This window comes from Pectinophora gossypiella, chromosome 23 (genome assembly GCF_024362695.1).
Source record: "Pectinophora gossypiella chromosome 23, ilPecGoss1.1, whole genome shotgun sequence".
Lineage (NCBI taxonomy): Eukaryota > Metazoa > Arthropoda > Insecta > Lepidoptera > Gelechiidae > Pectinophora > Pectinophora gossypiella.
In genome coordinates, this window is record NC_065426.1 from 9,749,711 (window position 1) to 9,774,997 (window position 25,287).

General features: G+C 38.9%; 3 protein-coding genes and 1 long non-coding RNA gene across 6 annotated transcripts; 3 read left to right on the top strand and 1 right to left on the bottom strand.

Annotated features, from left to right (window-relative positions):
* The first annotated feature begins 1,077 nt into the window (after positions 1-1,077).
* Positions 1,078-4,547, top strand: LOC126377475 (uncharacterized). The gene is made up of 4 exons (XM_050025208.1): positions 1,078-1,126; positions 1,611-1,727; positions 3,381-3,492; positions 4,340-4,547. Exons 2-4 carry the CDS (start codon positions 1,616-1,618, stop codon positions 4,545-4,547), a joined length of 432 nt encoding a protein of 143 aa, XP_049881165.1. The 5' UTR covers positions 1,078-1,126; positions 1,611-1,615.
* A 132-nt stretch (positions 4,548-4,679) lies between these two features.
* LOC126377601 (uncharacterized) lies at positions 4,680-19,876 on the top strand. Its single transcript, XM_050025421.1, has 5 exons — positions 4,680-4,990; positions 5,614-5,699; positions 6,115-6,244; positions 6,826-6,969; positions 19,613-19,876. Exons 1-5 carry the CDS (start codon positions 4,936-4,938, stop codon positions 19,840-19,842), a joined length of 645 nt encoding a protein of 214 aa, XP_049881378.1. The 5' UTR covers positions 4,680-4,935; the 3' UTR covers positions 19,843-19,876.
* Positions 12,180-14,650, bottom strand: LOC126377603 (uncharacterized). 2 transcript variants are annotated; one of them, XM_050025425.1, is made up of 4 exons: positions 14,259-14,650; positions 14,016-14,144; positions 13,607-13,672; positions 12,180-13,193 (listed from the first exon to the last, which is right to left on the bottom strand). In XM_050025425.1, coding segments are annotated over exons 1-4 (531 nt in total). In that variant the 5' UTR covers positions 14,261-14,650; the 3' UTR covers positions 12,180-12,859. The 2 variants fall into 2 exon arrangements, with proteins under 2 accessions (XP_049881382.1, XP_049881381.1); XM_050025424.1 differs by having other exon boundaries at positions 12,185-13,193; positions 14,016-14,650.
* Positions 15,287-17,425, top strand: LOC126377644 (uncharacterized). 2 transcript variants are annotated; one of them, XR_007567946.1, is made up of 4 exons: positions 15,287-15,377; positions 16,662-16,827; positions 16,926-17,023; positions 17,113-17,422. It is a non-coding gene; the product is annotated as an uncharacterized LOC126377644 (long non-coding RNA). The 2 variants fall into 2 exon arrangements; XR_007567945.1 differs by having other exon boundaries at positions 16,662-17,023; positions 17,113-17,425.
* Positions 19,877-25,287: the final 5,411 nt, after the last annotated feature.

Below are 25,287 nucleotides of genomic sequence, written 5' to 3' on the forward strand. Positions count from 1 at the left end.
CGAACTACCTCACCCCACCTCCGATAAGATGACTCAAAAGTGGTTTTGACTAAGTGCTTCGATGTGTAGTGTACTGGGCAGAAGTAGTGGTTTTGACCGATTATTTACGAGTTTTGAGCGTAAAATCATAACGAAAATATTTTTTTATCGCGGCGTACTATCTTTGTATGTATTTATAACCATGTGTGCTGGCGTGCAGTGAATGTGGCCGTACATTCGCTGCTAAGATCGGTTACGTCAGCCATATAAGAGCGCATCTTAGGCGTTCCTAGATTGGAGACTTGTCGCCATGGCCGAATACGGCTGGATGGATATATATATTTATAACCAGAAATTCGTAAAAACATGTATCTTTTTACACAATAAAACAAAAAATAACTATATTGTTTATGAGGAGCGTAGCCCCTTGAAAATTCCTCATTACATTCACATCATCTCCCTAGCGTTAACCCATTTTTTCACGGGTTTTATTGTATTTTAAAGTAAAATAATAATTTTGGTGGGTTTTACTGCGAAAATTAAAATGTTTATACTATGATAACATGCACAATGTCATTACTTATTAGAAATATGATGTTCTATCCTTCGTTTTTCGCTTTGAGCTTCTATCTTGCAAGTTTTTACCACACACTTCCCCGTGTTGTCAGTTCGGCGCCTAATCGCGCACTGAAATAAAGTACTGTCAACGTCGCTATATTAACAGTAACTTTGCGTCACTTTTTGAGCGCTAATGTTCAATCTCCGGTAGTAAAAGAAAGAAAGAAAGAAATAAAATATTTATTTCCATATAAATAAAAAAAAATATTATTATTATTTTTATTTGTAGTAAATCTATGATTATTATGCTTAATATACTTACCTATTTATCTACTTACTATAAACAAACGTATGTACAATCTAAACATGGATTTCGTTACGCATTTTTCATTCGATACCGTGCATTCTTATAATCATAACATTAGTACTAGTATGCAGACACATAATATAAAAACATACTTTCATAGTTTGACCTGTTTAGTGTTTGTTTTGAGTCGACAGTGCAAAGAAGTGCAAAACTGTTACATTATAAAAATGTTCTCAAAAAACACATTTCTAGAAGGAGGTCTATTTTTATTATTCTTTGGAAGTAAGTAATAAATAACTTAGTATTTTTTAACAGTTGATGTAACTTCAAGCGCAGCTTCTATGCTGATTTGGAGGCATAGTATAAAGAATAATACTACGCATATAACGGTAATTCTCCGCCCCCCACCAATTCATAGCGGGCGCCGACTTCACCCCCTCTGGATCTTAATTTAGTCTTAAACCGTAAGCTGCTATGGAGTAAAGGGGAGAGCGTGTAGACTGTGTCTCACTCGTGTAAGTGCGAGCGAGGGAAACAACACACGGTGCCTGAGCATAAAATTTTTGTATGAAGTGTCCGGGCTGATAATTATCTAATCCAGAGGAGGGGTGAGGTCGACGCCCGATACGGTGCGAGGGGAGGGGGCGGAGTTATCGCTCTATTAGTTTAGTTCATCATCATCATCATCATCATTATGGCTCGTCGTTATTTTATATTCTATGACGCTAGGGAGCTGTTGAAGATTGATGACTTTATAACTTGCCAGGTACAATGATATTGTGTCAGTTCCTGGATTGCCACGATGACCCTCTGGAGGGACCTGAAGAAGGAGTCCTCGAGGATATAGCGTACAGCTGGTTGGGGACGCTGCAATACATACACAGTGAGCTGCTGGTATTATTATTAGTGATGCACAAAATATTATATGTTTGTGATTACATGCTTATTTGCAGTTGGTAAATTGAGCTCGGTGGCGCAGCGGTAAACGCGCTCGGTCTGCGATTGTTGAAGTTAAGAAACTTTCGCAAAGGCCGATCACAGGATGGGTGACCACAAAAAAAAGTTTTTATCTCGAGTTCCTCCGTGCTTCGGAAGGCACGTTAAGCCGTTGGTCCCGGCTGCATTAGCAGTCGTTAATAACCACCAATCCGCACTGAGCCCGCGTGGTGGTTTATCCGTAGGAAAGGCCCGTGCCCCAGCAGTGGGGACGTTAATGGGCTGGTGATAAAGAACTAATATATTATTAGGCTCCCTAATATCAGTTTCTTTCTTCCTCCACTCTCATCAAAATTCAAAAAATTAAAAATATTCATTTTTCAAAATTGGCTTACAAAGTTAGCGCTTTTTGAACGTCAAAAATTAAATTACATATTATGTAACTAGCTGTAAAACTACTACCACATCGGAATCTGTGACGCTGAGGGAAACTCGTGGCCAGAAAACCTCCCAACACAGGGCCTTAGTCCTACTGTTTCATGTTTTTCTTTCTTTTTTCATCGAAGACTTCATGCGTGCTCGCCGATAGTACTCTTGACCTGGCCTATCTTTAAACCACAGTTCTCTCATAATTTAACAGTTGTTATGCAGTTTTCATTGCCCCTAAATCTTTTAAGGGGCAATGTATACGTTTTTACAATAAGATTCCCATTGACATTCAGAATTTGCCTTTCAACTGTTTTAAGACGGTAGTTAAACAAAAACTACAAAAAAGGTTATTATAAAGTTAGTGATTATTTAGAAGATATGAATGCATGGGATTAACTGTCTGAGAACTGATATTAGGCAGCTAAATTACTCAGTTGTATACCAATATTTATGTTTATTTTTATTTTTTTAAAGAACGTCTAGGGCCCTGTGACGAGGTTTTTCTTGCAGCTTGTTTTCCCTGGCTATACAGGTTGTGAGAAGCTGGAGTAGTTTTAGGCGGATGAGACGTTCGTTATGTAAAATTGACGATTCAAACTATAACTATGTTACCTATTGAATAAAGATATTTTTGAATTTGAATTTGAATTTTGAATATGGCGATTCCCACACTGCCCCGCATGATGCAGCGTAGCGCGTGGATGCGTGTTCTTCCGTTGCTTGAAGAACGTCCGCATGAACGCGCGTGGTCGCATTTTCTGTGTGTTAGACCGCACGGTCTACACACGCGCACGCAAGAAAACACGCACGTGTTTTCTATACAAACGGAGATGCTTACAAGCAACGGAAGAACACGCATCCACGCGCAAAATGAATCCGCATAAACGCGCGTGGATGCATTTTCTATGTGTTAGACCGTACGTGTTTTCTATACAAACGGAGATGCTTACAAGCAACGGAAGAACACTCATCCACGCGCAAAATGAATCCGCATAAAAACGCTTCGATGCATTTTCTGTGTGTTAGACCGTGCGTGTTTTCTATACAAACGGAGATACTTACAAGCAACGGAAGAACTTACAAGAAGATACTTACACGCAACGTATCCACGCGCTACGCTGCATCATGCGGGGCAGAGGGAGAATCGCCTTAATTAGATATTATGTTGCAGTAAAGAATGGCACTCCTCATTACTTCCGCGTCCCTCGAGTGGTGTTGATCACACGACAGTTCGTCCTGTGCACCGCTGTTGATGCGTCCGAGATACCGACTGGCTATGCTTTGTGAGTGTGATTTAATTTACATTCACACATAAGGAGCGAGGCATTCAGGACAGGCCAGTGCCCATCAGTGGGATGTATTTTATTTTATTCAGAATATCAACAGCGTTACAATGAATGCGTGTGTGATGTAAAACATCAGTTGGAAAGACATGGGGGAGGCCTTTGTCCAGCAGTGGGATCATACAGGCTAACAATAATAATAATGGCCACCCATTAAATCTCCCCTGTAGATCCGGGGCTGCCAGCCAGGGTGGTGCCGTCTTGGCTAATTCCCCCCCCCCCACCCCTAAAAACGTACCGCCCTAAGGCCGCCCCTGATCCTAACCACGGAAGAATAAAGAGGTTAGAAGGGCCAAGTGAGGGCGAACCCGCGCCATACTTTTTTTGACGTGACTTATTGTAGATTTCCCCTTTACAAAATTTAACACAACAGGCTTGAGGGGACGCGCCATACTAAGTATGAAACTTTTAAAAATTCCACTTCATTATGAACTCGGAATCATGAGCCGAATCATCATCAGTATTCTGCATGGTGTCACTAACATACCCTGACATCAGTTTTTTTTTTGATGTGACTTATTGTAGATTTGCCGTAGATGGCATTAACTACTTGGCCGGACAAATGGGGAACACTGAAGGCTCTCACCCGGCACAACGTTTAAGACAACAGGCCTGAGGGTGCCCAGTTGGGCGCGAACCTCGGCTCAGGACGTCGTCTGAGAGGAAAAATATTTGAAAGAATTATTCGACCCTAGTGGGTTGATAGCGATAAGCGCTGATAGAGGGAAATCGTCGACCACGCTGGCGGGGTCGGTATCGGGGTAATCCTGACATCTGTATATCGCAGAGGTAACGTGATCTTCGGTGACTACGAAAGAGACGAAGACGAGTGCGGTCTGAGTGTGGAGTCGATCGCCGCCGGCGCAGAGTGCAAACCAGCCATCCTGATCATGCCCATAGCCGACGTGCTGCTACACCCGGAGTACAAGCACTTCCATGCCAAAAACAGCATCGCTATACTCAAACTACTTAAAACTGTTACCTCTCGTAAGTAAGACATAACATAAGCTGACGACCAGCGCGTTTATCAAACTTACAATTCTATGCGTTCTCAAGCTACAAGTTATAAAGAAAGAAAAAACAAATATTTATTCAGCATATTTAACATTAACCCTTTCACGGACAGAGATCATGGGTCATTGATGGTTCATAATGGGTAATATGACACCTTGGGATCGGAACGTTATTAGACGTTCTGTCCTTGAAAGTGTTAATTAACATAACATACTTAAGTAATTAAATCACTCAATAATTATTGTACTTAATGCCGAAACGGCTTCAGCTCAGGGTTACTTTTGAACCTCCAAAGCATATCATGGCTCAATTAGTCATCTTATTTCAGTGTACGTGGTTCCAGTGTGCCTTCCATTTGCTAATTTCATCATGAAGAGAGGAAGACAAACTACAGAGATGCTCACTCACATTGACTATATCACCGGTAAATATATTCTACTTATAATCAAAACATTTCATAAATGTCCAAGGAGAAACGAATTTATTCACTACACAGGGCTTCGCGATATAACACCGTCACCGTCACTTCACTTTATTTCGCGACACTCGAACACAACACGAAACACGACACTGCACTAACACTGCGCTTAACACTGCACTCGGCAGTGCAAAGGCACTGCTTAAAACATTGTACTTCACTTCCAGTTTTTCCTTACTTTCTCACTTCTTCTAACCAAATCAGTTTATACAGGGTGTTAGTAATACTGAGATAATATCTAGTGGAATTTTCCGTCGCAAACTTCATGACTTTTTTGTGCTTTCATTAAATTATTTTCACACATTTCTCCGTCCCGCACCAATTTCTGGGTCTTACTTTAGTCAAGGTGTGTATGAACCACATTTGAGGCAAGAAATTTGAAACTCATACGTGTATGACCCATGTGTGGGGCACTTTTTTTCTTGCCATAGTGTGTCTATGTACCTCATAACATTGTACGTGAGGGGTTGATATATAATTTTCAGTGTGCCCAGGTCAAGTGTCCAGGCTGTAGTAAAAGATAACATTTTGCTAAAGTAGAATAACTCCAAATGATACGAACATTGCAGATGTGCCAAGAGATTTTATTGACGAGGAAAAAGAGATCAGGAAGCTGAGTTTGTTGCCAAGAGAGCTCTGTTATCTATATGACGGGGTAAGTTAGCAGATGGCCTAGCCAAGTTGAATAATATTCCTATATTCTAGCTTTCTACCCTCATTAACGTAAAACCCGACTGAATTAAGGAACACCTTGCGTCTTTTTTTTTTTCTTTTTTTGACCCAGTCGAATACCCTACTTTAACATTTTAACACCTAGCATAGAATAAGGAATAATACTACGCGTAGAACGGCAACTCTCCGCTCCCCACTAGCGTCTGAGCTAGGTTTACCTCACCCCCCCCCCCCCCCCCCCCCCCCTCGAACATACTTTAGTCTTCAATCGTATGACATCAGACGTCACACACACATGCGCGTGTACGATAACGTCAATGTGTGGTGTCTGTGTAAAACGAGGTTGTTTGTATGAAGCGTCCGGGGTGTGGACTTAAGCACTGATTTTCTGCTTCTAGGAGAAGGAAGATACCACCAAATTCGTGAAGGACCGCATGGCTTGTACCACTGGCTGCGGGTTCCACTCCGGGTCGCCAAGCTTGGTACATGAACACACGGGACATTGGTCTATCGTCGCCTTATCTATTGGTACTAAATATTGTACACCCTCTGAGGAGCTCGGTGGCGCAGCGGTAAACGCGCTCGGTCTGCGATTGTCGAAGTTAAGCAACTTTCGCAAAGGCCGGTCATAGGATGGGTGACCACAAAAAAAAATCATCTTGCGCTCCTCCGTGCTTGGGCACGTTAAGCCGTTGGTCCCGGCTGCATTAGCAGTCGTTAATAACCATCAATCCGCACTGGGCCCGCGTGATGGTTTAAGGCCCGATCTCCCTATCCATCCATAGGTGCCCCAGCAGTGGGGACGTTAATAGGCTGATGATGATGATTGTACACTCTGTAGAGGTATTGTTACTTCTTGATGGAATTGCATATTCACTAAATTTTAAATTTATTTTATACATCTGTCAACTAATTAAATATTAACAATATATTATATTACATATATTTTTTAACAGTTTATTGGTGTTTGTTCTGTACTAAGAAATACCGGATGAGAGCCCCCATTTGTCCGGCCAAGTGGTGAATGGCATTTGCTCTAAATCTACAAGAAGTCATGTCGAAATAGAGGTTAAAAAAGACTAATTATAAAAAATCTAAAATTGTCACAGGAGGAGCCCCCTGTCCAGACCCGCTGCGCCCGCGCCGACCCCCGACCCCCCCGCGCCACATCCTGCTGCACCCCTACGTCCCCTGGATCACAGCCGCCATCGCTGGGAGACCCGTCGGGGCTTTCGACAAGGATGATCCTTTTGGTAAATGTAAAAAAAAAGTCAAAAATAAGTAGTATGTTATTGGGCATTCTAGACCATCGAAGTGAAGGGATTCGCGAAAATGTTCTTGGGCATTCTAGACCATCTTCGTTCAGTCGGATCGCTCGAGCGCCAACGCGCTATCGCGCGCGCTCTCGCGGATCCCTTCACTTCGATGGTCTAGAATGCCCAAGAACATTTTCGCAAATCCCTTCACTTCGATGGTCTAGAAATACCCAATAACATCGAGTGTGGTTCTTAATATTACGATCAATCGGTTAGCAACTACAACACTCACCAGTATAGCACGAGTCGATTTCATATCACATTTTTTTGAGTCTAGATTTTTGTCCTAGCTTTCTAGACCACTTTATCGTTAAAACACTCGAGAAACGCTCGAGCGCCAACGCGCTCGCGCGCGCTCTCGCGGATCCCTTCACTTCGATGGTCTAGAATGCCCAAGAACATTTTCGCAAATCCCTTCACTTCGATGGTCTAGAAATACCCAATAACATCGAGTGTGGTTCTTAATATTACGATCAATCGGTTAGCAACTACAACACTCACCAGTATAGCACGAGTCGATTTCATATCACATTTTTTTGAGTCTAGATTTTTGTCCTGGCTTTCTAGACCACTTTATCGTTAAAACACTCGAGAAACGCTCGAGCGCCAACGCGCTATCGCGCGCGCTCTCGCGGATCCCTTCACTTCGATGGTCTACGTATAGAATGCCCAAGAACATTTTCGCAAATCCCTTCACTTCGATGGTCTAGAAATACCCAATAACATCGAGTGTGGTTCTTAATATTACGATCAATCGGTTAGCAACTACAACACTCACCAGTATAGCACGAGTCGATTTCATATCACATTTTTTTGAGTCTAGATTTTTGTCCTGGCTTTCTAGACCACTTTATCGTTAAAACACTCGAGAAACGCTCGAGCGCCAACGCGCTATCGCGCGCGCTCTCGCGGATCCCTTCACTTCGATGGTCTACGTATAGAATGCCCAAGAACATTTTCGCAAATCCCTTCACTTCGATGGTCTAGAAATACCCAATAACATCGAGTGTGGTTCTTAATATTACGATCAATCGGTTAGCAACTACAACACTCACCAGTATAGCACGAGTCGATTTCATATCACATTTTTTTGAGTCTAGATTTTTGTCCTGGCTTTCTAGACCACTTTATCGTTAAAACACAAAACTTCACTTCGTTCGCTTGCGTTCACTCCGTTCCGTGTGGGGTTTTAACAACCGCGTTGCCCCGCACATATGCGCCTTCTGATGTTACCGCACGTGCACACTCAAAATCGCTTAGGTTTTCATTGTTGCGTTGTATTTCACGTTAACAAGTTTAAACATGAAAAATGGAGACTAGCGATTATAATTAAAGGAAGTATTTATCTAAGTACTTATTTCATCACACTAATGTTATAAATGCGAAACCCCTAAAGAGCTGAACGGATGAAATTTGGTAGCTAGATATATCACATAGCTACCGCATTAACGCATAGGCTACTTTTTATCCTATAAATTTTGAATCTAGGGTGATTAATTTCAATGATTGTGCAAGACAATATAGTATACTTAGGTATCCAACATGTCGGTACTCGTTGAAACAGTAAGACCTTCGCCACACTTGGCGGAAATTCCGACGCCGAACTTCCGTTGCGGTAAATAACCTGCCTGTGTGTGCCTGCTATTTGTAATTTTTATAAGTACAAATATTTGTATCGGCGTTCCGTTGCGGAAGATCCACGACTTAATTTCCATCAAGTGTGACGAAGGCCTAAGTTACCTGTCTGGTGGTTTGGTAGGTATGAATAAATGAAACTATTATGTATATCATATTCTTATTTATTTTCTCCACTGCTGCTAACTTTTTATATAACAATCGTCATCATCTTGTATTATATTTTTATGTTTATAGGTACCTACTTACAACATAAAGTACACTAACCTAAGTATTTACAAACAAAGAGTTTTAAGGATGATTCTTTCAGGGGTAATTGTTACATAGGTATTTTTACTTTTCTCTCTTAAAAACGAGCTTGCAATCTTCGAATAGATTATGAATTTGCTACATAAACGACTGCAATTCCTCCCACTGCGAAGAACAATTGACCTTGAAAGAATCACCTTAAGCAGTACAGCCAAAAATTGATTTATGACCCCAAGCAAGGGTAGTCACTTTGTCAGATTCTAACAATCGCTTATCATCGTTGCTAGAAAGAGCTATTTTATTCACTTTTTGAGTGAAAATTTCATGTTTAATTGATTTAAATAGAATATTTTTTTTGTAAACAACATCACCATTGTATAACACATGTTTATAGTCTGATACGCTCAAACCATTAATTACATTTTTTTTGGTACCCTTCGCCTTTTTTATTGTTTTGTTTAAGGTTTTAATACAGTAAAGCTTTGACCTTAATCCTACAAACTCTCTAATTATTTGTCCACCCATTTCGTCCTTGAATAAACCAGGAATCTTTTTATTAACAATAGGTAAACCAAATTCATTTTTTGGGTTGTAATTGCTTGTGTCAAAATATTTTAAGAAGTTAGTCTTCAAATCTTGGTAAATGTCATCTGTATGCACATTATATACGAAGCTATCAGTATCGGTATAGCACAACTTAATGCGGTTTCCATAAAATGGTTTTATTTTTGAGTAATGGAAATCGTACATATGACTTTTTGAGAGTTCAAGTACAGCAAAACCAATATAAATTGGTTTGTCAAGCACAATCTGTGAATGTTTCATCTGTATAGCTACCAAATTCTCAGAGAAAATTGAAGCACTATGGAAATTGGGACTTGCTATTAAGGTCTCTGCGCCAGTACATTTTTTAGTTAGATTATTTTTGTCTGACCACTTATTAACCAATCGTACATCTACTCGTTGTTCTGTGTTCTCCAAAGTTTTTCCAAATATGCTGTTGTTTAATAATTTAAAAAAATCTTGTTCAAAAGTAGACTGTGCTTTCTGGCGAAGTTGGGTGTTGAGATCTATGTATTTTTTTAAAAAGTTACTTTGATTAAATGTTATAGCTCTATGAATCTTTTTCAACACCAAGCCATGTTCTAAGCATTTTTTTAGATGTACGTAATGAATAATATAATTGTATTTATCATACAAATTAGGTATTAATTTTTTCGATTTTCCTCTGGGTGAAATAATTTTTTCAGGACAAAATGGAAAATCATTATGTTCATCATGTAAATGTGAAGGGTACGATAAGTCCACCTCAAGAATAAAACCATTTTCAGAGTCATCCATAATATTTAAAATATTCGACTCTAAAGTTTTTAATTCAGAATCGTTCACAAATCTGAAGTTTGAATGTGGTAATGTTTGGCACATACTGTATCCATATAAATTGTTACAGTCAAAGTAAACAATATATGAACTTGGGTGAGATGGATCAAATGTTTCCAGATATTTATGATTTGCTTTAACATGTCGTTTAGAACACATGCAAACGCCACCGCGTATACCTTGCTGTATCATACGGTAAATTTCTAAATCAGTTACAAGTTCTAAACGAACGCCTGTTTTAAGGAGCATTGCATCAAATGATAGACTCGGAGCCGTAAGATAGAATGCAGGATCGAGTTGGTAATATTGTTTACATGTAAGTCGAAAATTTTCATAGATATCTGTCAACAAAAGTACATCTGTTATCAAGTACAAATCAGTATATTCACCCATATTGGTTAATGAAAATTTTAACCACACTGATTGAGCGTGCTCATAATCCTCATCTGAGATCGGTTCATTGGTAAGAGAATTGTAAAAACAGTCTTTGGGAGGCAAACACTTTTCTTTATATCGTTCCCAGTTACACATATAATCGTAAGGGTATACGCCCTTTCGAGTAAGCAAATTAAAGTGTTTTTCATCGGGATAGTAAGATTTTAAGTATCTAAATTCATCGTTTTTTAAAGTCGGGGTTAGTTTTTCTAAGCTAGTTCCCAAAAACTTAAAGGAATCTACAAATCGTATCTGAAAGCTATCGGTATCGGATATAGACACAAATTTCGTGAAAGAAATATAATTTTCTTTGGTTTTAGGTATGACCTTGATGGGTCCAGGAACTTTAGCAAGCTCCTTAATAAAAAGATGACAGTCATAACCTGAAAGATTATGAAAGAAAACAGGTAAGAATTTGGGCACTTGAAAGTTCAAATTACATTGACTGTGAGCCGCACCGCGGTATTTACCAGTTATGTGACAATGGTCTCTAACTTTATCCATAACCAATAAACGCTCGCATATGTGACAAGTTTCGGCATTTTCAAAGTTTAACGCATCACTTTCTGTAAAAACCATAGGTACACTATTACTTAATACTGCGCTTATCCTTTTTGCATCGTTGCAAATTGAATCAACAAATTTGTCAACACAATCTTGTCCTCGGTACGATGTAATGTGATTATATCGTTCATCTACAGTACAAACAAGATGATAAGCAAAAGCTACGGGCACGTGCTGCTGATGAGTCACTGTGCTTGACTTGATAGGATCATTTTCACAAGTCTCGTAGGGTACGAGCATTGACTCAAAATCTGCATAAACAACAAAAGGAACATTTTGTTTTCTGTTATAATTTTTGAACTCTATAAATGACCCTTTTGGGGGTAATTTAGTAGCTACACCTCCACAACTATGAGAACTTAACTGATCGGTCGAGTTGAAAAATAACAAACAATGTTCGCAAAAATACAATTTACCATGATGTTTAGAAATTTGACTTCTAACTAGTCGCGGTAAATCCTTGATTAAACAGTAATGTGACATATTACCTTCCTGTAGGTACAGTAGATGAATTACTTTTTTATTTAATGGTTCAGATTTGTAAAGAGGGCCGATAACTGTATTATTATCTTTTAAACCGTAAACAAAAATACATATTTGAGGGTTGTTAATTTCAAATTTAGCTATGTCTGAAAAAGTAACTGGAAACGATATATCCTCTACATTTAAAACGTCTTTGAAATTAGGATATGACGATACTCTATCAGGATGAGATTTAACTGGGTATAAAGCAGCTGTAACTGACCACAAAAAGCAAAAACTGTCTTCGTTTTTTATGTTTACACACGCTTTTCTGGCTTTGATTGGTGCAGGCAAATCAATGTGACCTGACCCTCTTAATGGTTGATATTTATTAATATTCAATTCTAAATGGGAATTATGTAAGAAGGTCCAACCACTATCACGTTCTTGAAATTCACATTTTTTTCTCATCAAACTAATTTTCACTTTGTTCATTAAACTATCAAAGTCATAATTTTGATAGAGAGTATAATTTTTAGTTCCAAAAGACTTTATTTCCTGAGAATCATTTTTTACTAAAAGAAAAACAGCAAAATGTTCAAAATTGAGTTTTATACAGTCATTTTCCTTGAGAGACAAATCAATTAATGTTTTGATTTTATTTTTTATATCATCAAGAAACCGATCTAAAGAATTATGACCATCCAAATCTGGTGATAATATTCTGTATGAAGCTATTCGGTTACGAAATGCGGACTCAATTAATTCAATCCCGTCGCTAAAAGGAGAAATATTATTATTTTTATGGTTAGTGCTTCGTAAATGCCCCACCCAATGAACACGATCTACAGAGACTTTACAAACTGTACAAAACACCATTTTTGATAAGTATACTTTAAATATACAAAGAAAATGCCTCGCCTTTCATACGCTAACGACATAAAATTGCAATATACACAATGAATGTATGATTTACAATTATAATTTCATAGGTATTTGGTTGAAAATGCAGTGGAAAGTATCTTAAAGTGAAGTTATATCAATGAACAGCAGCAGTGAGAGAAAAGGTTGTAATAAGTACCTGAGTAGTAGGTACTTATTACTATTCGCTTATGAAGACGGGCTCACAATCTTCAAATAAATTATGAATCCGCTGCATAAACGATTGTATTTTCTCCCACTGCGGAGTCCCCCGATCTAACTTTACTTTAAGAGTAACTTCAGCCTCTTTCCACCGCTGATCTGGTTTAGAGGCAACAGCTTTCTCGGTGTTATACACCCGGAACTCTATATAGTACTCGCCAGACTGGTTGACGAGCTCCCGGCGCACTCGACCGTTGGGGACGCGGCTGGTCAAATAAGTCTGCAGCACTGCAGACTTCGACGTCCCCGAAGTTGCTCCCGTCTCAAACCCGAAGAGTCCTCCAGGGCCAGTACTGGAAACCGAAAAATACGAATAAGTAATAATTTATATAGGTTTAAAGGAACAAAGGAATAGCTGCACAAACGTCTTCGTCACCTTATTTTGAACTATGTTCATCATAATAATATTGTTCGTAATGTGTATAATGAATTATGGAGTGTAATAAAGATATCTACACAATTATTGAACCAGCTGTCCGCCCCGGCGTCGCACGGGTGCTCGGGTGGACAAAATACATAGGTATACGAGTAGCCTATGTTCATCAGAAATAATGTAAGATTCTAATGGTGAAAGAATTTTTCAAATCGATCCAGTAAGTTTCGGAGTCTATTCGATCCAAATACACAATTTGACAATCAAATCTTTCCTATTTATAAAATTAATAATGTAGACAAAATATGTAGAAAATTAGGTTTTGTTACATACCTCGATGAATACGTTGCGGTCGCGCCTGCCTCGTCGTTGGCACTCGACCGCGACTTCTTTTTAGAACTGTAACAATAATGTTTATATTGAAACGATGCAAGTGTTACCGCCGTGCGCTACGATTTCCAATTAGAACGCTCATTATACCCATTACATTATTTTATATTACTTTTGTTACTATTAATCAAGATACATAACATAACATATAATTCTGCATGTATCTCAAAAGGGTAGAGATAGGGGATATGTAAGTTGTATTTGCAAATAGCGTAAAATTATCTCGAATAAAATAAAAGTAAAGTGATAGATATTAAAGTACCTATTTAATGTTCCACTGATGGGCACGACTGTCTCACTATTAACTTCTCTCAAAAGCACACAAGATTAAAGATAATCATGTTAATCTTACCTAGTAGGCGTTGGGGTCGACTCCGCCGGCTTCCTCTTGCTCGCAGGCTTCTTTTTCAACACTTTCGGCGCAGGCGTAGGCGCCAGCGGCAGTTGGGAGTCCGAATCGGATGAATATTCGTAGTTAGACCTGAAAATTAAGAAATCGGTTAGGTATATGGTATTTAAAATGTTGTGTAAATTTATTATGTAAAAAACTCCAACACAATACATGAACTAAAAGTAAATGTAAATACTTACTAACATTTTAACAAACTTTCTTGAAGAAAAGCACTGAAGATGAAAATAACACGGATGAGGATACCACAATTGTGGACAATTGGGAATCGATCAAAGGAATGAGTAAAGTTTAATGATTTTTCCTATTTTATAGAAAAACAATACAAATCCGTGCAAAACTGAATTATGCAAAATAAAACCTTAAATGCAAGACAATAACGGATTATGCATTGCATATTTCAAATTTTAGCATTTTGGACGCGTAGTCATCGCTAAAATGCTTAGTTGCTATTCTCACGAACAAACGAGTTAGTCGCAACACTTTGTAAAATGATACACCGCATATTCATATTAATTAGGTATTTATTACACAGACGTAAACTTACACCTATTTCCGATGACGCAGTACGACGATGGCTCAGTGGTTAAGAGTTTGATGTTCAATGTAGGTATATGTTACAAGTTCGATTCTCTACATACATTTTTTTTTTCTGACTACATTATGTACATTGAATATAAACGATAATCTTACGAAGAGGAATATCATGAATATACCTGCATATTGGTTGTGATGATTATGTAATCACGATCTAGTTGTACATTAGGTAGGTACCTAAGTTGTACTGAACAAGGAGTGCAACGTTTCAATACTGATATTTTAAATAATATTAACCTTATTTCAACCTGCTTTGAATCGAACAGTAAGTCGAACGTTATAATCACCATCATCATTACAGTTGAACAAAAACATAACAATATTTGAGTAAACGCAAAGCATTGATTCTGCATGATGAATCAAAAGTGAAAACTTGTTCACCTTCTTCATAATGTATTGTAGGTAAACCTGTACCCTGCAATAAAAATAATTTATCAAGCGAAGTCAGTAACTGAAACTAGTTGTTTATTAAAAAGTTTCCCACGAGTCAGAGGATACCTGATTGATATAATATATGGTATAGTATAGCCCACATTCCTCAATGCATACGAGGCACAATCTGTGCAATGTGTAATGTAATTCAGTATAGATTTTTGCCTTGACCGGGCATGACAAGTGAGCTAGAGAGTGATTTTGATTCTTTTATAAATAGTTAAATTAATTGATCACACTATTAGGAAAAAGCTTCCGCTATGGGAATTATATCATGTAAGTCAAATTCATTATGTTATTACAATTTGCTGTCCTTGAATCTAATTACGACTCACGCCAATTTGGACAGAATTTCTGACACCCATGTGGTAATTTTTGGGTCACATATTGTATCATCACTTTTATGTCTAATTCTAGAGATCGTTGAGCCAATCTGGCATTGAATGACAGAATCGAAGCTGTTCTTGAATTTAATGACGACTCGCGCCAATCTGGATAGAATTTCTAACACCCATGTGGTAATTTTTGGGTCACACATTGTATCGTCATTTTTATGTCTAATTCTAGAGATCGTTGAGCCAATATGGCATTGAATGACAGGACCGAAGCTGTTCTTGGATTTAATGACGACTCGCGCCAATCTGGATAGAATTTCTGACATCCTTGTGGTAATTTTTGGGTCATACATTGTATCGTCACTTTATATCATAATTCTAGAGATCGTTGAGCCAATCTGGTATTGAATGACAGGACCGAAGCTGTTCTTGAATTCAATGACGACTCGCGCCAATCTGGATAGAATTTCTGACATCCTTGTGGTAATTTTTGGGTTATACATTGTATCGTCACTTTATATCATAATTCTAGAGATCGTTGAGCCAATCTGGTATTGAATGACGGGACCGAAGCTGTTCTTGAATTCAATGACGACTCGCGCCAATCTGGATAGAATTTCTGATATTTTCGTATGGTACTTTGTGGGTCTCAAATTATATTATCACTTTATATCATAATTCTAGAGATCGTTGAGCCAATCTGGTATTGAATGACAGAACCGAAGCTGTTCCTGAATTCAATGACGACTCGCGCCAATCTGGATAGAATTTCTGATATTTTCGTATGGCACTTTGTGAGTCTCAATTATATTATCACTTTATGTCATAATTCTAGAGATCGTTGAGCCAATCTGGTATTAAATGACAGGACCGAAGCTGTTCTTGAATTCAATGACGACTCGCGCCAATCTGGATAGAATTTCTGATATTTTCGTATGGCACTTTGTGAGTCTTAATTATATTATCACTTTATGTCATAATTCTAGAGATCGTTGAGCCAATCTGGTATTAAATGATAGGACCGAAGCTGTTCTTGAATTCAATGACGACTCGCGCCAATCTGGATAGAATTTCTGATATTTTCGTATGGTACTTTGTGAGTCTCAAATTATATTATCACTTTATGTCATAATTCTGGAGATCGTTGAGCCAATCTGGTATTGGATGACAGGACAGCAAATTGTATAGAGACATGAAGCAATCTGCTAATGAATTTGACTTACAGGAAAAAACTTGATTCGAACACGGACAGATCAAAATAAGTGAGAAGTATATACGGCGCGTATGATAAAGAAGATCGAGTGCTGGCATCCGCGCTGTACTCGTGTTACCTGATGTCAAAGGAGCTGGGTGAACAAGTTGAAACTTGTAGCTTAAATAAGTATGAACAGGTAATATTCGTTTATTGTGTTATTGTGTGCATAAACTACCTATTACTTTATTTTATATGTGTTGAGGGGTATAGTCTAATCTGTCATTGTATTTTCAGTTACTCGTGGAGAAAGACGTAGACACCGTTGACGGTTAAAAATCATCATCATAATTTCGAAGGTGTAGCACTAAAAGCGATGCCTGCTAAGTACTTTGGTAAGTACTGTGGTTTATTTTATAAATAAAATCAAATGTTTGTATTTTATTTTATACATAAATTAATGTAATACGTTTTATTGTTTCAGAACATGTCGAATAATTTAACAAACGTTAACGAAGATGATTTATTCTACCCTTACGCGCAAGATCCGCTTGCTGACTTCGATGAAAGGTATCCTGTTCAAGCGACTACCACAAAATCGACGGCGCCTCATGATAACAAGAGTCAAAAGCTGAAAAGTGATAAGAAGAAGAAGAGGAAGATAATTAAATCTAAAGTTAAATGCGGAAAATGGAAGCAGTCATCTTCATTTGTGCAAAATCGGAACGCGGAGAAAGCCACCAAGTTAATTAAAATCAGTATACTGGATTTAGGTGCTTCAAATACAAGTGAAAATCAAGAAAAAAGTGATGTTTTAGTGAAAGATATGTGGTAAAAGATAGTTATGATGATATATTGGGACAGACTGAAAAATTAATTAACAATATTTCAAAGACATTGTGTAATTACAGTACTTGTATTTATATGTAACATGCGATTATTTCATAAATATGTTGGAATCGCATTTTCGTGTATTCACAACACAGTAAATTCCATCGCAAATAAAGTCTCTGACTAATGTCAGAGTACTACAAGCTATGGAAACATTTAATGTATATAGTAGAAATAGTTAATATGGTAACGGTTATTTCAAAATATATTTTTTTTATCTATTGTACTTTAAACAGTTTTATGAACTTAATAAATAAAATGTGTTTTTCAAATTTCGTTGTTTTACTAGAAAACCGTTAAATGAAACAAAATCATAAATCAATAACGCTAATCATACTTGAGATAGACAACATAATTTTCAGTTTAGTCAAAAACTATAAATGTATCAAACATCTTCCTGTACCCCCCTTCATTTTTTCCACAATCTTTATTTATAACTACATAATTATAGTTGTTACTCCATACCTTTGAACACATTTCTCTAAATTGTGCCCACGACATGTCTGTGCCTACATGTTCATCGTATACATGTTTTAGATTGATATCGTCCTGTTTAAATAATACTATCAAATTTGAATTATCTCTAACAAGTTGTTTAGGAATCTTAGTATAGGTCTGATTTAAATAAAAGCTATCTATATTTCTATGTCTCCCCATAGCAAAATAATCCCGCATGTTGTTTTGATTTTCACAGGCGACGTCGTCGAATATAATTATAGAATTCGAACGAGCCTCCTGCGGGCTTAGAACTTCATCTTTTTCATGAAATTTATAAAATGATACACCCGGTACCATTTTTAACACATTTTCTAAATATTCATACTTTGGTTGACAAAGAGACTTGGAATATACATATAAATTTCTATAACGAAGACCATTTTTATGCAATAAAAGTCCAATCATTAAATTAGTTTTGCCGCAATTAGATGGCCCACAAATAATGCACCTTATTGTATTCGGCAATAGTTTTCCATGACGTCGAGTGTCAGAGCTCGATATAGGACAGATTTCAGGTAGTTTCAAAGCATGTTTCTGTTTCACAAATTTCATTATAAGTATAAAGCGATGACAATTTGTCTATTGCGTGTTATAGCTTTTACAGCAATGAAATGTATTTCTTGACGCAATGTTATTTAAACTTAAATATTTATGTGATATGCCGTCTCGTAGGTTATGAGCATTCTAATTCGAAATTGTGACAACCACAAACGGTGGTAATACAAGGATTAATAAATACTGTTTTGCGTTGTCGATTAGATAATTATTTTAAAACAGTTTATTGTTGTGTGAATATACCTACTTTCAATTTGTGAATTGAACATTCTAGACGAGTTTATTGTTAAAACCCCACACGGAACGGAGTGAGCGCAAGCGAACGAAGTGAAGTTTTGTGTTTTAACGATAAAGTGGTCTAGAAAGCCAGGACAAAAATCTAGACTCAAAAAAATGTGATATGAAATCGACTCGTGCTATACTGGTGAGTGTTGTAGTTGCTAACCGATTGATCGTAATATTAAGAACCACACTCGATGTTATTGGGTATTTCTAGACCATCGAAGTGAAGGGATTCGCGAAAATGTTCTTGGGCATTCTAGACCATCGAAGTGAAGGGATTCGCGAAAATGTTATTGGGCATTCTAGACCATCGAAGTGAAGGGATCCGCGAGAGCGCGCGCGATAGCGCGTTGGCGCTCGAGCGATCCGACTGAACGAAGATGGTCTAGAATGCCCAATAACATTTTCGCGAATCCCTTCACTTCGATGGTCTAGAATGCCCAATAACATTTTTGCGAATCCCTTCACTTCGATGGTCTAGAATGCCCAATAACATACTACTAAAATAGTACATAAACATGCATATTCATAGCATCACGCCTGTATACCCGAAGGGGTGAGCAGAGGTAACAGTACAATGTAAGTTACGCATTCTTGGAACAGGGCTATCAAACTTGCTCAGGGCGTCGTGAATTTTGGGTTATGTCGCCACTGGGATTCGAACTTAGGACCTCCGGATCGTGAGCCCGACGCTCACCCACTGGACCACGGAGGCCGTTACCCGTGTAATGAAAACCTGGCTTTAATGTCTTTGGCAGGCTACACGATGCTTCGAGCTTCCCCGTATGATTTAGAGGACACCCACGGCTGGGTGGGTCACTGGTGGATGGGCGGAGCGCGCTGCCGCGACCGAGGGGAGATGGCAGACGATATATTCAAGTTCTACCACGAGATCTTCCAGATCAAACCGTCTACTAAAACGTACTTCACATACTATATCGAAGTAAGTTTTTACAGCAACCACATGTCCGGGATAAGATGCAGCTGAACGCTTCCACGATTTCTTTACCTTCTTCTTCTATCGTGTGGGTTGTCAGGTGGCCAACCTCATCAACCTTTTTCTGATCCGCCAAAGACCCCTAATATGGCTCCAGTTTCTTTACCTATTAAGATGTAGAGCTGCAGAAAAGATTAAAATCGTGAGGGTTGTCAGGTGACCAACCTCATCAACCTTTTTCTGAGCCGCCAAAGACCCTTAATATGGCTCCAGTTTCTTTACTTATTTTAAGATATAGAGCTGCAGAAAAGTTTAAAATCTTGTGGGTTGTGAGGTGACCAACCTCATCAACCCTTTACTGAGCCGCCAAAGACCACTAATATGGCTCCAGTTTCTTTACCTATTAAGATGCAGAGCTGCAGAAAAGTTTAAAATCTTGTGGGTTGTGAGGTGACTAACCATTTATTGAGCGGCCAAATGCCCCTGAGATGGCTCCATTTTCTAGTAGTAGTAGCCAGAACAGAACTTAAATTAACATAACAGCAACTGCTTAACTGTTTTACTGCTAAGAATAGTGCCCTGCGCGAAGTTGCTGTCGCTACCAGAGGTATATGAGCGGTAAGACGGAGGAGAATGCTATTGGCTGATTGCGTTAGCTTGACAATCAATCTGCCAATCAGGTTTGTCTAAGTCTCCTGTCCTGACGCTCACATACCTCAGACAGTGACAACAACTTGTTCGCAAACTACAAGACAGGTCTTCACTTAACCTTCCTTTTCCGAATGCATATAACCCGGGTACTTTCAAGGCTATAGTGAACAGGCACCTTCTGGGCGAGCTCGCTCCATCTTAGGCCTCGTCAATGCCTTCGGGCAAGTCTGGGGCCAAGAGAAAATCCATCAAAAGTAAAAAGAAATCAAATGGGACATACTTCGCCACTTTGCTCCATTGCGGTCTGGTATAGATGTTTCGGAAACTAGCCAACTCGATATAGTGTTCAGTAGGGCCACAGATCATAAAAGGCAAGGCATAAAAGGCATGCGTAACGTAATAAAATTTTGGCACGGTAAATTTTGGCTTATTGATTTCCGTGTGGTTTCTGTCCTGTGTTAAATGTAATGTACCTGTCTGTCTGTGTCTGTGGTGTCCGGAAGTAATAAATGTTTCTTTCTTTCTTTCTTTTCTTTCTTTAATTTTATCGGTTTTTTTTTATTTTTTTATCGGTTTTTTTATGGGGAAATTGGTCGGTGTACTGCGGAACGGAAGGCGATTGAGGCAACAAGACTATGATGTATATTATTATGTAATAATTTTGTAAGTGTATAATAATTTTGTTACCTTTAACTCATAATTAACTATGTTACTTACTAATATTTTTTATAATGAAGCTCCAGTCACCTCTTACGTTGCTGTGCCCTTGCAGGGCGTCACATGTACCTAATACCATGTATGTAACACCTAACTGCCTGTGACTTTGCAATGATTAAATGAATATGAATATGAACCACCGCTCTACACGCCCTATCTATGGAGTACTGAATCGCCTTCAATACTCCATAGATAGGGCGCATTTCACCGACAAGAGCGCAGCTCTTAAATAAAGAGAGAGAGAATGTTATCGATTCTGACGATATAATTATGTCGTTTTCTCGATTGGTGTAATTTGTGAATTCAAATAGGTCATGTCGTTGTGTCAAAATACGAACAACATGACATGACATGGCATGGCACGCATGTTAGAGAAAAAAACAAACTTTTCGATTTCGACAAAATTTATTTAAGCGATCGATAATTTTATCACGTTGCACTTGTTAGCCCTGTAGGCCGTCAGAACATTGATAATAATAATCTTCTTCTATCGTGTGGGTTTTGAGGCGAATTACTAACCTCATCAACCCTGGTGTCAGGGTTACTATTGAGCCGCCAAAGGCCCCTGACATGACTCATTTATAACGACTACGTACTTACACAGTAAGTAGTAACCGGGACCAACGGCTTAACGTGCCTTCCGAAGCACGGATCGTCTTACTTTCGGACAATCAGGTGGTCAGCCTGTAATGTCCTAACTAAACTAGGGACCACAAAGTAATTTTTGTGATATGTCCCCACTGGGAATCGAACCCAGGACCCAGGATAATAATAATAATAATAATTTATAATTTTTATTGCCAAAAAAGTGGGTACAATTACTTCCTTAACATAGCTTAGTCTTAGACAGATATAAATAGGTAGGTACCATAGCTGACTAAGTATATGAATACTTGTATTACAGCCTATGATGACTCTCTCCTTGATATTTATGTTACTTAAGCTAGCTAATTACGTAGGCTGTAGCCGGAGGACTAAAAAAAAAACCGAAAAGATTTCTAAACTATTTAATTAAATTTAAATGTATTACAAAGTAATTAATTATTAACTTATAACTAAAGCCTATTGACTCGACCGATGTGAGTATCGAAGTGGAGCGCCGGGGTCGTCACGTAGGCCAGCAGGCACGAGGCACGAGGCGCAGCATCAGCAGTTTACTTCATATTGCGAAATTATATAGCATAGGCAAAATAATGGTGCCGTGTGCAGTGTCGTCATATGTCAGCGATTCCCTTTAGGTACTGTCGCGTAACAAGCTAGTATACATACTTATGTTACCAAAACAAAGAAATACAAAAGTTTTTAATGAATGGCTTATCAAAACAAAAAGACTATGATATACTTAAATCATTGTGTGACAAAGGATATTCTCTTGAACCAGATCGACGCAGCACTTGGAACTCTGATCATCTGCGTGAAGGTCGGCGTTCCGTACAAGCTGGGGCAACCTCGGGTGTGGGCCCTCGATACTCCAGTTGTCAGGGTAAACTAAAAGGCCATATCTCACTAGTCCCATAGAATAAGGTATAATACTGTTCGGAGTATTTCGGAGGAGCTCGGTGGCGCAGCGGTTAACGCGCTCGGTCTGCGATTGTTGAAGTAAAGCAACTTTCGCAAAGGCCGGTCATAGGATGGGTGACCACAAAAAAAGTTTTCATCAGCCGTTGGTCCCGGCTGCATTAGCAGTCGTTAATAACCACCAATCCGCACTTGGCCCGCGTGATGGTTTAAGGCCCGATCTCTCTATCCATCCATAGGGAAGGCCCGTGCCCCAGCAGTGGGGACGTTAATGGGCTGACGATGATGATGATGGCTGTTCGGAGTATGGCTGAGCGGAGAGTTGCCGTTCTATACCTACGTACACGCCAACCTAGCTCAGACGCTGGTGGGGAGCGGAGAGTTACCGTTCTATACGTAGTATTATTTCTTATTATTGATATTATTAACAGCCTCCGTGGTCTAGTGGTTAGAGCGTTATGCTCACGATCTGGAGGTCCGGGTTCGATTCCCGATGGGGAAATTGTCGAAATCACTTTGTGAGACTGTCCTTTGTATGGTAAGGACTTTTCAGGCTTGAATCACCTGATTGTCCGAAAAAGTAAGATGTATCCGTGCTTCGGAGGGCACGTTAAGCAGTTGGTCCCGGCTATTAGCCGTAAAAACACCTCCACCAACACGCATTAGAGCAGCATGGTGGAGTATGCTCCATACCCGCTCCGGTTGATTGAGGGGAGGCCTGTGCCCAGCAGTGGGACGTATATAGGCTGTTTATGTTATGTTATGCTATTATTACAATCCGTGCCTCATGTTTATAATGATTTGCTACATAAGCCAACTTCGGGCGCATCAGCGTCGTGCCAATTAGGAGTCGAAGTGGTCGCCATGGCCGAAATCGGTCGGAGAGATCATTCATTCATATAATGAATTGTTGTACTGACTTTTGACCTTATCTTCGCAGGTAAAGATACCATTGATGCACTTCTACAACACGTACAGGTTCCAAGTGGAGGCGTGGGGTTATAACACCTCTATAGAGAGCCAGAGTTCAAACCTGGGCTCGGAAGGCGATTGTGTTTCTGGTGAATCGTGTTCGTAGGCCACGTATTATAGAGACCAGCTCTCGCGACACGGCACCACGTCGCGCGCGGCGCGATTTATTTCGCAGGGTTTGACCGATAGCCGTAATAACGACCTCCGTGGTCCAGTAGTTGAGCGTTGGGCTCACGATTCGGAAGCTCCGGGTTCGATTCCCGGTGGGGACAAATCACAAAAATCACTTTGTGATCCCTAGTTTGGTTAAAACATTACAGGCTGATCACCTGATTGTCCGAAAGTAAGATGATCCGTGCTTCGGAAGGCACGTTAAGCCGTTGGTCTCGACATAAAATTGCTTTTAGAGGATCACATGCTTGATTATAAAATAATGTCTAAAGGCTTTACTATAAATCTGTTTAAAAAAATTGACAGGTAAGTAACATGAACCCAATTTTCAAATATACTTATATTTGTATTTGGATTGTATTTTGCTTGGCTTTCATTCTTCTTGAACAGTCTTTAAATTCTAAACATTGTTTTCTAAATATAGTGACGTCCTTCACGTTAAAGAAGTGCAAGATAGAGATAGTGTTAGTTCTAGAACTGTCAAACCAAAATGGCGCCTGTTGTATTTTAGTTTTAAATATTTATTTTCCTATCTTGAATCAATAAAAATGTTAAGTGTTTAAATTATTTTATTATACTTAAATTGATCCTTGTGCATTCTACAATGTCGTCTGTAGAAAGTACCCTGTAACGGACTTATTGATCGGCGGCTTGTGATAATGGGTAATAAAACGAAATACTTAATAAGAGAAAAGCCAAAATATAATGTTAAATATAACAGTAAGGGAACACCGCAGAAAAGTCAACAAGAAAACAAAAAAAAAAAACGTATCAAAAGAAAACAAAAATGTCATTTTATGACAGGCTGGAGTCCAGCCAGTCGCTGACCAACTAAAGAGTTCGCGACAGTACCCAATCTATATAATTATGCGACAATCATCCTCTAAAGATAGGGCAAGACAAACAAACACCCATAACCTTTTCTCTTTGTAAAATGCTCCTCGTAAGCACGAAAAAAGTCTAAGTCTTTATCCTGTTTTTCACAGGGTCCGCTTACCTAACCTGAACATTTGACAGGTCCGGTTTTTGACAGTACCGACTACCTGTCTGACCTTCTAACCCGCGAAGGGAAAACCAGCCCAACACAGGTTAGGTCACATACCTCCGAAGATGCATTTCTCGGGAATGTGGGCTTCCTCACGACGTTTTCCTTCACCGCTGAGCACGTGATCATCATTTATGATCCAAACATGAATTCGAAAACAAATTTGACAATCATTGGTTTAGGTCTGTACTGGATTCAAAGCTCAAAGTGAGAGACGAGCGTTCTACCAACTGGATTACCAACGCTCCAATTCCAAGTCTGTGGTAAAATTATATAATGCTCCAAAAGCCGGCCAAAAGTCATCTAAGACAAACCTGAAATGAGTCACGTCAAAAAATCCAAAAACTATTGGTGTAATGAATTTATGAGTTACAAAACCTGAGATAGTAGAGTAGAATGAACTGTGTAATAAACTTGTCAGG